General features: G+C 47.9%; 1 protein-coding gene across 20 annotated transcripts in view; it reads right to left on the bottom strand.

Annotated features, from left to right (window-relative positions):
• Positions 1-17,752, bottom strand: part of macf1a (microtubule actin crosslinking factor 1a) — a 152,924-nt gene that overhangs the window by 68,545 nt on the left and 66,627 nt on the right. For 14 of the 20 annotated variants that reach the window (XM_062558576.1, XM_062558578.1, XM_062558579.1 and 11 more), the window contains 31 exons: positions 15,312-15,478; positions 14,994-15,106; positions 14,455-14,561; positions 13,859-13,978; positions 13,339-13,434; positions 12,439-12,566; positions 12,209-12,302; positions 11,777-11,931; positions 10,901-11,195; positions 10,433-10,561; positions 10,262-10,339; positions 9,449-9,610; positions 9,143-9,247; positions 8,582-8,677; positions 8,310-8,435; positions 6,727-6,879; positions 5,847-5,858; positions 4,392-4,546; positions 4,123-4,249; positions 3,854-4,037; positions 3,577-3,743; positions 3,308-3,486; positions 3,084-3,222; positions 2,803-2,996; positions 2,397-2,556; positions 2,194-2,277; positions 1,914-2,021; positions 1,712-1,810; positions 1,497-1,619; positions 1,236-1,327; positions 91-226 (listed from right to left, as the gene is read on the bottom strand). In XM_062558576.1, the coding sequence (XP_062414560.1) occupies positions 91-226; positions 1,236-1,327; positions 1,497-1,619; positions 1,712-1,810; positions 1,914-2,021; positions 2,194-2,277; positions 2,397-2,556; positions 2,803-2,996; positions 3,084-3,222; positions 3,308-3,486; positions 3,577-3,743; positions 3,854-4,037; positions 4,123-4,249; positions 4,392-4,546; positions 5,847-5,858; positions 6,727-6,879; positions 8,310-8,435; positions 8,582-8,677; positions 9,143-9,247; positions 9,449-9,610; positions 10,262-10,339; positions 10,433-10,561; positions 10,901-11,195; positions 11,777-11,931; positions 12,209-12,302; positions 12,439-12,566; positions 13,339-13,434; positions 13,859-13,978; positions 14,455-14,561; positions 14,994-15,106; positions 15,312-15,478 (4,083 nt within the window). The remainder of the gene's footprint in view (positions 1-90; positions 227-1,235; positions 1,328-1,496; positions 1,620-1,711; positions 1,811-1,913; positions 2,022-2,193; positions 2,278-2,396; positions 2,557-2,802; positions 2,997-3,083; positions 3,223-3,307; positions 3,487-3,576; positions 3,744-3,853; positions 4,038-4,122; positions 4,250-4,391; positions 4,547-5,846; positions 5,859-6,726; positions 6,880-8,309; positions 8,436-8,581; positions 8,678-9,142; positions 9,248-9,448; positions 9,611-10,261; positions 10,340-10,432; positions 10,562-10,900; positions 11,196-11,776; positions 11,932-12,208; positions 12,303-12,438; positions 12,567-13,338; positions 13,435-13,858; positions 13,979-14,454; positions 14,562-14,993; positions 15,107-15,311; positions 15,479-17,752) is intronic. The other 6 variants (XM_062558577.1, XM_062558580.1, XM_062558584.1 and 3 more) reach the window with 1 other exon arrangement.

Genomic DNA, 17,752 nt, shown 5'->3' with positions numbered 1-17,752 from the left:
GCATTCTGACAAGCTTACTAAGCCTGAAACTAGATCACTAATCGGCTCGGCTCCCTTTTCCATCTCTGCCCAACCCTCCAACCGATGTACCTTTCTTTCCTCCTCCTTGGCCAGTTGCTGCTCCAGCTGCTGGAGCTGCTGGGCGGAGCTGTCACACAGATGTTTGTAGGTGGCCTTCAGCTCGTCCAGCTGAGCCTCAACATGAGCACGCTCCTCTGAGGACAACCTGAGGAGGACACAGGGCGGGTGGGCTAATGAGTTTAATGTGCAAAGCACCCAAAAGGTATTTTTTTTGTATTATTGACACTTATGTTCCCAATGAGAAAGGCTCAAGATACTGTAAGCAAACCATTTGGTACAATAACAAAACTGCCTTAATTCGTGGTGGCATAATTTCAAAGATGTTGGAAACATTCCTCAGAGATTTTGGTCCACATTGACATGGTACGAGGCCGGGTGGATCCATGCTTTCATGTTGTTCGCGCCACATTTTGACTGTGGAATGTCGCAGCTGAAATTGAGACTCATCAGACCAGGCAACGTGGTCCCAATCTTCTACTGTTGTAGTCTCACTTTCCTGTTCTTGGCTGACAGGAGTGGCCCCGGGTGTGCTCTTCTGCTGCTGTAGCCCTTTCTCCAGGGTTCCATGTGATGTGCGTTCAGAGATGCTATTCTGCATTACGGTTACTGTTAACCTTCCTTTCATCTTGAACCCTCTGACCTCTCACATCAACAAGGCATTTCCCGTCACACTTTTTGGGACCATTGTGTGTAAACCCTTGAGATGGTTGTGAGTGAAAATCCCAGTAGATCAGCAGTTTGTGACCTACTCAGACCAGCCCGTCTGCACCAATAGCCAGGTTAGTTAGTTTATGTTTTTTGAGTTGAGTGAATTTTTTACCATTTAAAACACTAATGTCACATCACAAGACAAAGGGTAAAAGTACTGTTCAGGCCCATAGAGACTCGTGGCTTCATAACAGCCTCCCGTCCTACCAGAGAAGGCAAAGGGCAAAGAAAGGGCCACTCCCGTCTCTTTCTGTGAACACCATCTACTGTAACTAAATTCACTGACTATGGAGAAGAACCTCATACAACCCCAAGTTCCTTTAATTCTGAATTTGCCGGACAAGCAGCTGGATGAGAATGCTTCGAATGTGCGGTGCTGTGTGCTAGATTCTTGGACAGCGATGAGGTCAAACCGAGTTCGGTGAAGGAGTGGTTCGGGATCTTACTTGTTGGCCTGTTTTGACAGCAGGAAGACCTGAGTGCTCCTGATGGCTTCAGCAACTTCATCTTTCTTGGCTGCCAGCTGATCCCTGATGGCCTTTAGAAGAACACATACGCATGAGGCTCTTAGTGCAGCCATGTTGAACCATGTATCAATTAAACAGCAAATTACATTTCATTCACGAGGAAGCATTATCCATTAGAAACAGTTATATAAGGAAGCAGGGGGCGGCTTTTAATGCTGAAATGTCTGTCATGGTGGATACCTGTTGAGCAGCCAGCGAGGACGCTGCGTCAGGGCCCCCGGTCCGTCCCTGGAGGCCTTTGACCCAGCCCAGCAGGTCTGAAACCTGCCCCACCCTGGCCTGCTTCTCCTCCTCCACCTCTTTCTGCACACATACAAATAACCCAAGATGATTCTCAAACCATCTAGAAGCTCTTCCAGATTGCAGGGCAGTGATTTCATCCAACAAAGCCTCACCTCTTCTTCTTCTAGTCTTCTCAGTGCGTCGCTGATGTACTTCACGTGTTGGGTTGTCAAGGTGACCAAGGCTGTGTAGCGCGTGCGCAGGTCCATGAACTGCAGAAGAGAAACATGACATGTAGATCATCAACATTTATACTTGCACTATTTATATTTGTTCGGAATATTTCTCACAACAGTTGACGGGACTCGTTCTCACCTCCTGAGTGATGGCGTCAGAGGAAGAATGTATCCTCCTCCTCTTGACGGGCAACTTGTGCGTAGATTCCACAAAGGCTCTGTAGGTCATCAGCTGCAGTTCATAGTCCTACAGAACACAGCCATGGACACATGAGAACATGCATTATGATTAGATTCAATACAAAAGAGGGTATTTTAATGTATTAATGGAATTCCAGTTTGTAAACTGACTCTATATGTATTTACGTGTCTTAATGGTGTGCGAAACAGAGCACTGACGCACAAACCGGTTCCCTTACCTTCACCGAGGTGCAGTACAGCTTGGAGTGAGTCTGGCACTCGTCTAGTTTGGCCTGATTCTGTTCAATCTCAGCTACTAATGCCTGTTAAGGGAAACGAGACAACAAAGAACACACATGATTTATTTAGGGCGCACAGATTTGATAAGCCGTATCCCTATTTATACCCGTTTTTCCATGTTTCCAGAGTACGTGTAACTGACCGTTTGCTGGGCCAGCTGTTCGGACAGCGCTTTGCTGTCCGTCTGTCCGGGTCGTGTGTTCTCCTGTCTCTCCGTGGTTTCTTCGATCCAGCTGATCAGAGCGGAATGGCTGTGTCTGTACTGCTGCAGGGCCGAGCCCAGGGCCTCTAGATCGGTTCGTCTGGAATAAAGCAGGCAAGACTTCATTCATCCATTGGAAGTACAGACCAAGTTTAGAACATGGCAGATTTTCCCTTTTTTGTTTAATCACAACCTTGAACTTAGATTTTATATAATGGCACCGACAAAAATCTCGACAGTGTCTTGCCATCATACAGCCCCCTAACAATCGCTCTGTAATCCTTGTGCTCTTCTCGTCCCCAACCCTTCCATCATTCATTTCCCCTCATCACCCCGTGCTGCTCACCGGGTCTCCATCTGTCTCTTCACTCCGCTCCACCTGTTGGCCATCTGATTGGCCCTCTCCTGGTAGCGCTCCAGCTCGGAGCTGCGGTCCGGGTGGAGCCTGCTGAGCTGGAAGCCCGCCTCTTTGGCCCGGCCCACTTCCGACTGCAGGGCCTGGAAGACGCCCTCGTGCTCGACAAGCTCGGCCTGCCACCCCTGGAGAGGGATCGGAGGGAGAGGATGCAGCACAAGGGCGCAATAGTTTGACTCAAGTAGGAGTTGACTCGTCGCTGTGTCCCTTACCCCTAGTTGATCTCTGAGGCTTTGAATGGCCGCCGTGTCAGCAGGAACGACGTCGTCTTCACTTAGCCTGCTCTCGCTCGTCCTGACCTGGCTCTCCGCTTCATCCAGGCTACGCATCAGGACGTCCACTGTTTTCAGCCTGAGGAGGTCAGAGAGCGGAGTGACGCACCCGCGTGTATTTCTGCGTTGCTCAATAAACAGAAAGAGGACAAAGCTTCCTTTACTTTTCTAGGTAGACGGTGGAGAGGTGGTGCAGCTTGTCCGTCTTCTCCACAGCCTGGTTGAGCTCCGACCGGAGGACGGGAACAGCGGAGGACGTTGGTTTCTCCTCGAAGAAACTGACGCAGCGGCGAGACACGTCGCCCAGACTGGAGCGCACGGCGTCCAGATCCGACCGCAGCTTCTGGACAACAAGGGGAAATGAGGTGCTGAGTAGCATCCCAGGAGAAGCTGAACTCACATTTCTCATGAATCAGCTGGGGCTCAAACCGACCTCCTGCTCGGCAATCTGAGGAGTGTAGTCGGCGCCGTCACCCAGCGGCCAGCTGGGGGGCGGGGTCTGGATGGCCCTCATCAGTCTCTGCTCCGACTCGTTCAGACGAAGGGAGATGTTCTGCAGCTCCGACAGGTACGAACGGGAGACTGACTCGTCCTTCTCCACTGGGGAGAGAGAGAGGGGGGAGTTATCGGGGACCTGAGCAGTAGCACTACAGCAGTTTGCCTTCCTAGATGCAATGGAATAAAAGAGTTTGCCGATATATTCGTCTCACCGGTCTCCATGTTGAGCAGCAGGTCCTGGCAGTGCTGCCGGGCCTGCTGGACGTCCCGCTCCAGCTCTCGTCTCTCGCCCGCCGTGAACACGGCGCTCTCTTTGCTGTCGGACAGGAAGTCGGCCAGCTGGGAGTCCAGGTGATCCAGGATCTGCTGCCGCTCCGCGGGGGCCTGAGTGCGGACCTGGCGGGCGCAAGAGGGAGACGGTGAGCGGGAGGGCGGGGCAGACCGCAAAATGGAGAGGACCGATGGCCAAAAGGAGTCTCACCGTGTCCAGGGTCCAACCGGAGACAGTCCTGATATCTTTGAGCAGGTAGTGCCAGGACACAACACTCTTCATGTTCACATGCAGTTGATGCCACAGAGACATGACCTTCTGGTACAGCTGCTCTGCCCTGCGCGCGCACACACACACACACACACACACACACACACAGTTTACTCAACACCTGAAACAAGACTATAGAAATCGGAAACTAATTTCTCACCAAATCATCTTTCACAACACCGCTACACGTGCTCCTCGTTGCGTCTCACCTGCTGGCGGTGTCGATGGCCTCCTGGTTGGGGGGTGGGACGGTGAAGCACACCGAGGGGACCATGGCCTCGTTCCCCGTCGTGCTGATCACCTTCCACTTGGTCCTCTGACAGTTTTCCTCCAGCACACACTCCTCGCCGCGGGTTATCGTGATCTGAGCGGCGGGGAGAGGGGGGGGCACGGGCGAGAGGATGGGTGCAGAAACAGAAAGAGAGGGGGGCGCGGGGGGGGGGGGGGGTAGATTGAACGATGATGGAGAGGGGAGGGAGTGATAAAACCGGAAGGTTAGGCAACAGGATGGATGGAGGAGAGATCAGATAAAAGAAGGAGGGGGGAGAAGTGAAAACATGTAAACCAAAAGTTGATAGCAACAAACTCATAATGCAACACAAAATACAAACATTCATGAGTTTCATGAAGTTAGCAGAAGCCCTAAAATGATATGAGACCCGGGCAGGTAAGCAAGGCCATGTGGACTGAAAGCCGCCTTGCACCTTCTACCCCGGGAGATGTTATTGTGAAAGATTATACTGAAGATACAAGCTTAAAGGCGACCGTTTGGATTGTTGAAGTCAAGTGTGGTCGTATGACACATGCCAGTGCTGAGCTGCAGAATAATTATCAGAAGCATACTATTTTTTTATTTCATTTTAGGTCTATTCAATTAAAAAAACTTAAAATCCTGGCTTTACTTTGCTGGAAAGCTGCACTTTAAAAACAGGCAACTTGTTATCTTGTTATAAGTTGTTATCTGACGCCACTAAAAACAGTAATTTTACACACAGTGTAATGAGGGGAAGATGAAGGCTTCTGTTCCTCACTGACAGCAAGGTAACGCTGTAGAAATAACCATTTAACTGATATACTGCTTTCGAAGCAGTGTAAAATACATCAGCAGTACATTGCTTCTGTGCTGGTACCTCTGTGTGTTTATCCAAACTGGACATGCAGGGGAGTAATACACTGACTACTGAGAGGTACCTCATACACCACACTAGAAAACATTCCAATCAGTGAGGTTCACCAACAGGTCAAAAGAAGAAACAGCAGTGACGTGGAGACTAAAACAAAGTCTGGGATTAGAGCCCTTATTTCCTAAAATAAACATAAGCCAAAGCCACGCAATGGTGGGGGAAGTGTTTAGGGCTGCCTCCCCCTCACCACCCTCTCTCACCCCCTCCCTGCACACACAAGTCATCAATACATCCATAATGCAATGCACATAAATGAAAGGTGAAAGCTCAATCCTGTTCAGCTCACTGCCAACAGCCGAAACAGATCAGGACCATTTTCCAGATTCCATTTTTTGGTTTTAGGGTAGAAAATCCAATGAATGGACGGCAGAAGGCTCAAATTGATAGCCAACCACGTTTTAACTAATTTGACCAGGGCGGCGTGGCGTGCGTGCAGTGTGAGAGTCGGAGGTGAGAGAGGGAGAACATAGGCAGCTATACCTGAACGTTTGTCTTGCCAGCCCAGAGGAAGGGAAGAGGAAGACGAAGAGGGGAGGGAGTGAGAAGGGCCAAAAAAAAGGTACATGAAGGTATGGAGAGAGAGAGGAGACACGGGAAAGTGAAGGAGAGAAAGTTTACTTTTGGTCACATGCACGTTTGCCAGCACACACTCCATTACTTCCAGCTCAGATGGTATTTATTTCTTCCCTAGATCAATGATTTGAAGGACGACCTCACCGCCTTCTACCGTCACCTGGATACAGGACCTCACATTTAGTAATGCCTCGATGGACAAATGGAACGCGACTAAAAATAGCAGCGCGAGGGGGCCGAGCTGAGAGGAGCTGCTGCTCTTTTCGACCAGGCCCTCGAAAGGTGGATGAGATAGATGTTTAATTCATTGGCTCCCTGAGGTGTGTGTGTGTGTGTTACATGACAGTGGCACTGGGGGAGCGCTCTCCTCTCAATAATCTCCACTTTACGGTCCTGTCTGTCGTCACATCGTTTGTTGTTTTAGAAAGAGAACAAAAGCCAAAGTTTATCGATGGTGAGAATTGTGTGAGCGATAAACCTTAAACTGCTAGTTATACTTAAAAATGAAAGAGTGAAAACAGTTGGAGCAGCTACTAAAGGGGAATATAAAATTCCACTATTATTCAACAATAGGGACCACTTAGAGATTGACACTTTCATCACTTTAAAGATTTCACAGCATGAAGGAAGGCGCCATAACAGAGCAGCCACAAAGTGGATGTGGGAGGGCACTTGGAGAGGAGGTGCAGGGCAGAGAGGAGGCGTCTGGCGGTGAGGGTTAACGGTACAGTGGGGGAAGACAGTTTGCCACGTCCTCGCGCCGGAGGCTCAAAGGTCGGCCCCTTACCTCTATCTGTCTGTAGTCGCAGATGGACCTTATGAGCGTGGTGGCTCCCAAGGTGCTCTCTGCGCTGCGGGGCCAGAGCTGCACCACCGCCTTGGCCCGACCCACCAGGCTCGCCACCGTGCTGCGGTACTCGATCAGCTGCTCCTTCTCCTCCTACGGGACGGACACACTGGTGAGGACCGAGCATCACGCTACATCGGATGGTCAGTGTTAGTATGCGCAACAAGAGCATGTATAAATGAATATATGATATACAGTTTAAACATTAAACCAGTCAGTTATGTCAGTTATGTGTGTCAGAAACTGTTGAGACAGGTGGCGCTAGAGGAGAAGAAGATGGGCGAGTCAATTGGCAAAGGCCTCCTTAACTAATAATATTACTGTGCATCTTTTAGTTATTCAATATATGCCAAAAGAAGTGTGAATTATGAAGAAGACTGACGGCCAGCCTGTCAGCCCTGTGATGAGTGGACCTCCTGACTCAGCTGCTTGCGTTCGCACTACCCATTAAACATTTAAAACGGTGAGCTCCTCCACCTGACATGTAGAACCACTTTGATTAGAGTGAGGCCCCCTCTCAGAGAGTTACCCAGGGCTCAGTATGAGGAGGCAAACGACAGGGAGAAGGATCCAGTGAGATGGAACGAGGGAAAAGGGGGGCCGTTATAAATAACGTTTAGATAACACCCCAGGAAGGAATTTCACACCGAGATGGCGCTCGCTGCAGTCAGCACTACTAGGACAAGTGGAATGACGAGCTAGAGGAAACCTAATTAATCACGAGACGCATTGGCATGACGAATTCGCAAATTAATTAAAACCACAAGACCAAGAACCATCACTAGAACAATTTGAGAAGCGTTAACGTGCTCTCTGGCCCTCTTGGCGTGATGAGCCTATTATTACCACAAATTGTTTTCTAGGTGTAAACATCGGTACGAGAAGTGAGGCAAAACAAAAGAACTTAATTATTTTATCTCCTCGCCTTGCTTATCAAAGGCCTGGGACTTTTTTTCTCATGTATAGGGTCACTCTGTGGACACAAGGTGGCAGCAGGGCTCCTAAACCAGAAGGAACAGAGTAAGCTAGGGCCAGATAAGATATATAAGATGGAGATAATGTATCTTATATCTTATATATATATCGATCCTGTCACTACAGCAGATAGCAGCAGCCTCTTCAAAGAGCAACGGATGGATGTCTGAGCCCACTGACTGAGCCATTGGCCGATCACCTCATGTGATGCTCTCCCACTACACGCCATGTTTCTACCCTCAATGCCAATCTCAGGGCTGAACCGAATTTACAATGTTCAGGGCCTGACCTTTTTATGACCTTTGAACTCAAATCTGAGGAAAAAGAATTCAGGGTAACTTTGTAAACGTAAGAAACTTTGCAAATGCCAACCATATGTAATGAGAAGAAAGCGCCTTCCTGGATCGATTGCCCTGAATTAAAGACTTCAATCCACTTACACTGTATCCTTGACCCATTTGACAGTTGTGTGCATCGCTCACGGGCACTTTAGCTATGGAGGAAGCTCAATATTTCTACTCAGAATTTGGTCCAGGGGGGGCAGATACCATTGAGTCCTGCAGCAGGTCCTCCAGTTTGCTCAGTCTGCTGCTCCTGTCACAGGTGTACTGTCTCTTGATGGTTTCCTGGAGCTGGCGCAGGTACGACTCACAGTCCCGAGCATCGCCCATGAACTGACACGGGAGACAAGAACACTTAAGGTTACTGGAATGCCTCTCAGGGGGCCCCGTGGAGGACAGTGAAGAGGAGAGATTTTATGACTGATGCTCAGTTTGAAAGCTCCCTTTGTTCTCAGGAGCAACGCTATTTGTCAGCTCACCTGGAAGTACGCTGTGTTGTCTTTGAGATGCTGCTCCACACACATGCAGAGCTGGTTCACCCACTGCCACTGGGTCTGCAGGGCTGCACTGTACGCCTGAGAGCACGCAGAGAGGGGGGGGGTCATGCTGCAGCCACATAAGGGTCATGTTGATCGCCACATTCAGAGTCTGAAACTGGGTTCTTTTAACGACTGTGCAGTGATCCGCGGTGGCCGAGAACAGGAAAAGTGAACATGGAGCCAAGTATGAAGGGCGACAATGACAAATAGAATATACATTCTAGTTCAGTCTTTAATAATACCACTGCTTTTGTCTCTTTAATTAAGTTAATGCAGTTGAGAGGTAATTGTTACATTTGTAAGTGTTTGTTTGGCCTCGACAACATATTATAAACCTATTAAAGGAAGTCATTTAAACTTTTATTTTAAAAAGGCAACTAAACAAAACATCTGGAAGCGCATAGCCGAATGAAGAAAGTGGGATTTTATCAAAGGTTTCAGGTTGAACAAAAGGGCAGCATCTTGAAAGGTCAGCCAGTCCAAGAGAACAAAGTCCGTCACCTCCACAGTCTGTTTGGCCGGATGGTTCTCCAGACACAGGCGGTTGGCCGTTTCCTGCAGCGATCGCATCACATCTTGTTTCTCATCCAGCTCTAACCTCATTTCCTGAAAAACAGAACAGGAAAAGACGGGTGGTTACACTAGATTACAGGATTCTCATTTTTATTTTTTGGCACCAGCCTGTCTTGTGTGCGTGTCAACACAACTCGTGTGTGTACATATTTGGACATAATTGCGGGGAGGCTGGTTTCATGTTTCATGCTTCTTTCAAACAACATCTTGCAGGGCGTCCCCTCCTCCACTCACGCCGTATAACTCTCTCTTGGCGTTCATGGCGGTGTTGCTGTCGCTCCAGTCGAAGGCGATCTCCTCCTCCTCCCTCTCGTTGAGCCAGATCAGCTCCTCGGTGCAGTGCGCCACAAACGCGTGTAGGCTCTCCAAGCTCCGCAGGCGCCACGACGAATGTTCCTATGGCAACCACACAAACAAACATCATCCTCACGCTGATCAGCAGTGCAGAGGAATAAAAACATCCCCTGTCCTCTGGTTGTTTTGGTGGTTTGGCAGAGTATATTTATTGCTCCATTACTCAGAAGATACTGTCACGGGCAACTACAAAATATAATTTATCCAGGCTCTGAATGATATCTGAATAAGAGGAATTTATTTATTATTAATTTTTGAATGTGTTTTCATTAATTTATCGAAGACCCGTTATTCCATAAAAAATTGTTAAAATTTATTTTCTGAACTCATCAATAATTCAGATAGTTTCACATTCCCGCTAATCACAAATACGTCTACTCTTGTAGTGTAAGTCATAAATTATTAAATTAACTTGCACATGCACACAAAACTGTAAAACCTCCAATGAGTGTTTCACCAAAAATACCAGAAACATATTAAGAGGCAAGAAAAGCAACCAGGGACAAAGAAACCAAAAGAAACAGGGGGGGGGGGGGGGGGGGGCTTCTGGGAGAGGAGCAAAACGAGAGCATACGAGTCCTGTCATGGTGTAAAGGGATTACCGGAGGAAGGGGATGAACTGGGAGACAAAGAAGTGTTTCCACTAACACACACACACACACACACACACACACAGTTCTTGCTCAGACTGACCAGTAGTTTGCAGTATTGGTGCTCCAGCTTGGCCAGGGTTTCACAGTAGCTGCTCTTGAAGTTGGGAGACACTTTAGCCTGAATGAGAGGGCGGTAAAGCGTCATCACAAACCTGTGGGCCTCCTCCCAAAGACCTCCGTGTTGGTGCATGCAGGATGTGTGTGTGTGTACCTCGTAGCCCCGAGCCTCCTGCAGGCTGCTCATGAGCTCCTCCACTGCCGTGTGGACGGCGTTGTGCTCCTGGAGGTTGTTTTCTACGGAGGGGAGGTCGGCGCCCCACTCGGCACGCTCCAAAAGGTCCTGGATTGCGGGCAACAAAATATTTCTTTTTTAATCCCCCTTGAACGTTTACATGTAGATTTGATGTTGCTATGCTAATATTAATGTTTTTCGATCTTTTGCAGTTACATACTTAATATAATAGGATCATGAAATAATGATGCATTGCAAAAATGACTAAAAATAAATGTAAAAGGAATTTCATTATTTTTATGATTTTGTCACTTTCGCCATTTAATATAACTATAGTATAGTATGTTTTTTTGATATTTCATGAACAGAATTGAACAACCAAGACACCAAAGGAATCAAAAGTGACAATATTCTTGTATCCTCCAACATCCCGGGCACATTGCTGACCTGCGTCTCCTCCACCCAGCCGAGCAGCTCGTAGATGAACCTCAGGCTGCCTTCGTCCTCCGATGACGACATGGCCACCAGCTGGGAGCGGGCCGCCGGGCGCCGCAGGAGCGCGGCGCCGACTGCGCCCACGGCCCCCAGCAGGGTCTGGCCCAACGTCAGGCCGCCCTCCGTGGCTCTCTGGCCGGGGTGATCTACCACCGTGGTGCCCAGAGCCTGGGAGAAGTGCCCTTTCCTGTAGACGCTGGAGCACTGCAGCCTGAGGGAGACCAGCTCCTCTTGAAGGCACGACACTCTGGTGATGTGAGAGAAACCCATGTGGTTACTTCATGATTTCTTTCCCTGAAGGGATTTGTCCAAAGGGCACAGTGCTGTCAAGGAGGGGGACTCAAGACAAGGACAGTCAGCATGTCCTAGATTCATGAGGTCATTACTGGGAGACAAATGGTCAGCCGAGGTCTCGGGAAACACTGGCTCACGCGCCTTCACGTCAACACCAGAGGTCTCACGACTTCTAGTTAAGATATAGAGATACAAACCACAGATCTAAAGAAAATGTCTCGTAAAACTGGATAGAAAAGTTTTATTTTATGGCAGGTTCTGAAAACCCTGTTTAGGAGATATGAGCTCTCTGACAGGTGACCAAATGACACTGACCTCGATCTCGATTAAAAAAACATCTCTCTCACAGTTTGAAAATTGTTTGAAACAACTCAATAAAAATAAAATGTATCTAGTCGAGTTTTTAGACTTTTTAATGAGGAAAAGTTACAAATTATACCTTTAAATGATCCCGTCCTTCTAATTGTTCAGGGATGCCGTCTGTGTTCATACTAAAGAAACCCTTTGTTCGTTTCTAATCCCGGAGAAACTCACCTGAACATTAGCTGCTCCACCTGGTAGTACTTCTCATCTCGGAGGACTTTGAGCTCCTGGTTGAGTTGCTGGATGAGAGACTCACAGTCCTGCAGGTAGCACGCCAACTCTCTCTCACACTGCACCGCCTCGCCGCTCTCCACTCGAGACATGTCCTGCACACCGCAGCACGCAGGTGTTGGATGAGGGTTCTGCTTTTGGTTGTTTTGTAAGGTTCTTTTTTGAAGAGCTATGGTGTGCTAATGTGTTGTTGTAGTTGTTGTTGTTGTTCCCCAAGCGATTAAGTACTGGACCAGTTGCCCAAGTATGTTTGTGTCCACAAGCAACGGACCAATAACGAACGTATTGCTGATTATCATGATACATCTTCCTGTATTCCCCTAACATAACCCTGATGTTTCTGCATGTGTGTGTAGAAGGAACACTACTCACAGCCTGCAGGGTGTTCTTAGCCAGGGTAAGCTTCTCCTCACAGTCCAGAGCCATGTTCTGGATCTTATTAGCCCTCTGAAGAAGCAGTTCAAGCCTGAAAACACACACATAAACACCAGGGCCATGTTCCTGAAAATCACACTTGATGAGAAATTGATAACAAAGACTTACATGAGCGTTTTTTTTAATTGCATGCATCCTGCTGAAGTCGATACTTAATGTGTGTGTACCTTTCCACAGCCGGCCTTAGAGCCTTCTCCCTGTCCAGCATCTCCAGGATGAGTTTGCCCCAATCCTCCTCGAGGTCATTGGGATGGAGGCCCTGAGGGAGCTTGATGCGACCAAACTCTATCCATACCTACACGGATAGACACACACACATACATAGTAATGACATATTAACGTCCCGTGATGCTTCAGTGAACACCATGTAGTGTATATAAGTGCATGTAGTCTTTTTTTGCTGATGAGCGTCTTCCACATTTATCAGTCACCATCTTGGTTTTTAAGGAACCAGAAGTGAGCTTTACTCACGTCAACTGTGAGAATCCTCATTTTAGTTATCAACTGCATCCCAGGTGCACGTAGAGAGACAAACGAATCCTTATACAAGCTGACATCCAGCCTTCCCAGCTAGCTACAGGTGTTTACAAGCCCGGGTGGCCGTGGTTCAGGGTGCGATGCAAAGCCTCACATGTTTACAATATATTTATGAGGTAATAAAACAAGTGAGAAGTAAGACCAGCTTGTGGCACTTGCGTATTGGCTTTACTTTTCAGACCTGGATATGGCCTCCTAGCTTCACACAACCTCCGTAAACAAAGCCTCCATTACGTTGGCGCTACATTTAGGCACGGTCATAAGCCCCACCACAGACGGACATACCGGCCCAATCAGCTGAGTGAGAATAAAGGAGCAATTGTAATCCACTGTCATGTGTTTTGTGTTCAATGAAACAATCTCCAGCATCGATAACAGCAGAACTTTGGAAATGTCTTTGCTCCAGGAGACTCCCTGCAGCTTGTGATCGGACTCGACACAAAAGCCGACAAAACCCTCTGTCCCTTGTGCTGAGCCCTGTGATGCACGCAGTGCCCTTCATGTTCTTCAGCCGTCCTGCTCACGCTTACCTCCAGCAGTTTGTAGAGGTGTTCGATGTGACCTTTCTCTGCCTCCTTGGCGGGAATCTCCGTCTCTTTGAAATGGATGTACTCGTTGTAAAGTGCCTGGAGGAGGAGCAGGAAGCAAGTTACTGATGGGGTCAGTATGACAAACACCAGCTGTGTTTAGGGTGTCAGACCCAGGTCAAGACCTATTATCAGAGGTAGAATAAGCTCTCTGGGGGGGTCAGACAGTTCCTATACGAGCATCTCAAGCCACGTACATGACGGCTTCCTCATCTCACCATTTCATCCACACATCCCCTTTGTCTTCTGTTTGCAAACATCACATATCTGTTCGGATAACTAATTCCTTTTATTCTACATTATTCACTCCAACTAACGACTGAATCAGTTTGCAAACAAGCAACCTTCATCCCGCTCAATGTTGCAAGGTTCGGTGCCAAATTATTTTATTATTTAAGGGAGCGAGAGGTTGGCGGAGAGAAGTGACAAAAATATAAAAGGTCTCAAAAGAAACCCTGCTCACCTTGAGTTCCACGGGGTTCTGTGGGAAGTTCTTGTTGGCCATGAGGGACGTATGCTGCCGGCTCCACTGGAGCAGAGAGGAGAACCTGGACTGGTACTCTGACCAGCGCTGGTCCACCTCCTGGTGATGGAGCAGGGGGGGGGGGGGGTGGAGGAGAGGGGGAGGGAGAGAGACAAAATCAAAGTCATTTAAAATAATTGAAAATAATTCAATTGCCAAATGGTTCCAGGTCATTAGTCAAGTAACTGCACAGGGGTGCCCCCCCCCCCTGATGCAATGGTAGGGGCAAGACTGAAATGAACAGAGTGTAATATGATATAAACTGTAGTACAGATGTTCATTTGTTGAAAAAAAAAATGACTGAATGCTTGTATGGTATTTCTGTTACATTTTCTGACACCAGTATTTTGTATTTTATTTTAATACATTTATTTGAGGGGTATTTTGAATAGAAAATACATGTATGATATATTTTTATATAACCTTTAAATGATAAGCGTCGCCTACCTTGAGTGAGGACGCAGTTAAAACCACAAAGATTCAATGATCATTTTTAATGAGCTTAGTGTGTACGAGTTGAGCAGAGTGAGACTTGCCTGTGCAGAGATGCCCTCTCCTCCCTCGGGGATCTTGGGGAAGGCATCGTAGATGGAGGAGACGTAGGTGATGACCGACTTCTCGTCAGGACATGTTACGTCAACGTCTGAAAAGACAAAAAAAAAAGAAAACAACCCAAACATGTTTATAATGCTTTCAGTGAGAATAAATAAGGAATTGTAGGGCTTTCTCTGGATTTAAGCTGTAACAACACAAATAGACAATAACTATACAAATATAATCTCTGGCTGTGATACATTGACAGATGTCAGGTAATGTCAGTCCAACAGTAGCTTCATCTACTAGAAGTGAATAGCTCAAGGCAACATGACAAAAACTGTGGCTGGATTTGGTTATTTTTCCTGGCGGAAGCGTTGGTCACATGTCTTCTACATATGCTTCTGGCTGTGTTTTAAACCCAGAGATAGGGTTGGGGGGGGGGGGGGGGGGGGTCCCCCAGAAGAGGCTTGGTGACTATAAAGCAGCCTTTGTTTCAGAGGAATTGCGCCCGTTGGTCGGTCCGCTCCTTCAGGCTCACCCTCGGCGTCCAGCAGACTCGTCACCCCTAGCGACTCGGCGATCTCAAAGGCCTGCTCGAGGTTCTCCCGGTTACTCTGCTGTGACACCGCCTCCATGTCGATCAGGTCGGGCCTGGGAAACAAAGCGAGGGGATTTTGTCAGTGTACCGGTAGTGTTCAACATGAGCATTCCTGGTAGCGAGTGTCCCTCCGAAGGAGCACCCACAAACCACTGGGACTTGTACCAATTTCATGAATTCAGAACGGTTTAGAATATTTTGTTGAAGCATCCCGAGACTCATTAGGCCTCCCAATGCAGCCTTTAACTCCGCTCTGACCTGTATCTGTGCAGCAGGGCGTTGAACATGCGCCCGTTGCTCCAGGACGAGGTGAAGTTGACGCAGCGGAGGCCGGGGTAGCCTTCTGTCGCCTTTTGGCTCCATAGCAACAGCTTCTCTTTGGCGGTGAGGTCGCTCGACTCGCCGCTCACGTAGATCTCGGAAATCTGGAGGGAGCAGACAGAGAGGCAGGGTGGGAATAACTACCGGGCTTCTCATAGGAATTCCCTATGCTTCACGATATTGCTGCACATCACACATTCCATCTCGAAGCATCTCGAAGCCGGTCGCCATGGCGATGAATCTAGAGGTTTGAATAACTTTCACTCCACCGGGCTTCTGCCTTTCAGCTCCCTGAGGAGCAGTAGCCCTCCGTGTTTGAGAGCGTGTGCATCGGGATGAGAGGAGCATTTTTTTCTTTCTGCGTTAATGGATCAGTTATTTTCCACCATTCCCTCCCTGCACCGCGCAGCCTGCTCATTAGCTGGTGCGCACTCCGTCTCCTCTCCTTCGTCTCATTCTGCCCCCCCCCCCCAACCTCGATCCGTCTCCTCTGATTGCGGTAGTCTTTCATCTGCTCTGCATTAGATGCTGATCTGCTCAGCCATCTCACCCATTTTGAGTGATTGTTATATCACATCAAGAGACAGGGTCAGAAGTGACGTGTGTTATTTTGGACTCCACCCACTGACTTAAAGTGACAGATTGTTACAATTTTTCATTATCCAGTCGTCTCTGTTGGTTCTCATTTCTGAGGAACTGCATCATAATTTTTATTAGAGTTGTTCATGTCTCAATGCAGTCTTCTAAAAAATCCCCCCCGGGTGTTAAAATAGTGCGGCTTGTGCTTCACAGCAGCTTGAGTTGATCCAGCCCCTGAAAGCCCTGTTCAGAGGCCTGGAGAGGAGCCAGGCTTCCATGGAGACTGACAGCTACTTTGTCCAAGTCTCCTGCCCAGTGCGCTACATCACCTCTTTGCCCCTTTTCCCTGTGCGTCCTTTGGGGCCCGCGGTGCGCTGCCGAGCGGTGTGCACGCAGTGACTGGGTTCATCCGTATTCTGCTGTGATCCCGTGAACACGTACTCACTGTACCACACTCCTCCCTCTCGGAGTCTCCATCGCTGCTGCTAACATGGTGCAGTACGTTTGGTTTTAGTTTCTGAAAGACTCAATAAGTCAGCCAGCTCTTTGTCCTACGAGACGGCACCACAGATATCTACATGCAATGCTCTTCAGACTGATCTAAAACTAGAGAAATATAAAAACGTAACCAAAACACAACTTTAAAACGGCTGTCAAAGAAAAGGCTGAATACTAAAGGCAGGGCAGTAGATCAGTTTCCTGTGCAGTCACAATGACAGCCACAGGACCAGACTTTGGCCCAACAAGATGACCTAGATATAATCTGACTAACTAAAACTAAACTGATAATGCTTGTCATTGAAAAAGATTAAACTACAAAGGCCAGACTATTTTAATAAACTCAAACACAAGACCTGTACTGAGACGCCTACTGCTGCTGCTTTGAGCCCAACGTGTCAACTCAACCTCGGAGTAGGTCACAGTATTTGACGTTACACATTTATACAGCTGTAGGTGTTGGGCCACTTGCATGTGCACACAATGATGGGAATGGACTCTCTGTCCCTCTGTACGCATCCACCGCCTTCTTTACACAGCATCTAATCCTCCATGTCGATATCGATAGTGTGCGAGAGCCTGCACTCACTGCAACAGTATCTCCTCCGCCTCTTAGAAGCTGCGCCTCCCCGCGATTCCTTTATTCATTATGAGGGAGTATATGCAACCAATGAAAGGCTTATTTTAGTAACAGCCTTGGAGCCTGACAATGAAATAACTTTTCTTTTTGCTGAAGCTTCAGAGCGTATCACACTGCCCTCTTCAAAGAATGAAGCGCAGCGTCATGTGACCCATTCAAACAGAACTTTGGTCAGTTTCAATTACCGAAGAAGGCTGTGAGATGTGGCAAAAAGTGAGCATATTTTAGCACATTCCCACAGAAAAACACCTCTTTGTGTCTCTAAATCTTTATAAAGAGCTATCCCGTTGGATACCTTTGACCTGTGAAATCCTTTGACTCGCATGGCAGGGAGTCATCAGCTTTCTACTTACTATAACTCGTTGTAGTAACCTGCTCTACAGAAAACGCCAGGATGCCAATCAAACATCAGCTTTAACTCAGAATTCAAGAATAAGAGCCATGTTGGCCGACACAGACCCCTTCGTACTCTGATCAACAGAACTCTTGAAGGTATTTCTTCTCCGCCCCGACGTGAAGACAAGATCTGTGGCCCAGCTAAAGCGTCCTGACCCAAATAAATGAATTCACGGCTGTATGAACTGTATGTATATCTGTGTAGATCCATATGTATGTGTGTGTGTGTGTGTGTGTGTGTGTGTGTGTGCGTCAGTGAATCGTA

The sequence above is a fragment of the Pungitius pungitius genome, chromosome 17 (genome assembly GCF_949316345.1).
Source record: "Pungitius pungitius chromosome 17, fPunPun2.1, whole genome shotgun sequence".
In the NCBI taxonomy this organism is placed as follows: Eukaryota; Metazoa; Chordata; class Actinopteri; order Perciformes; family Gasterosteidae; genus Pungitius; species Pungitius pungitius.
This window is presented reverse-complemented; position numbering and strand designations above follow the sequence as displayed.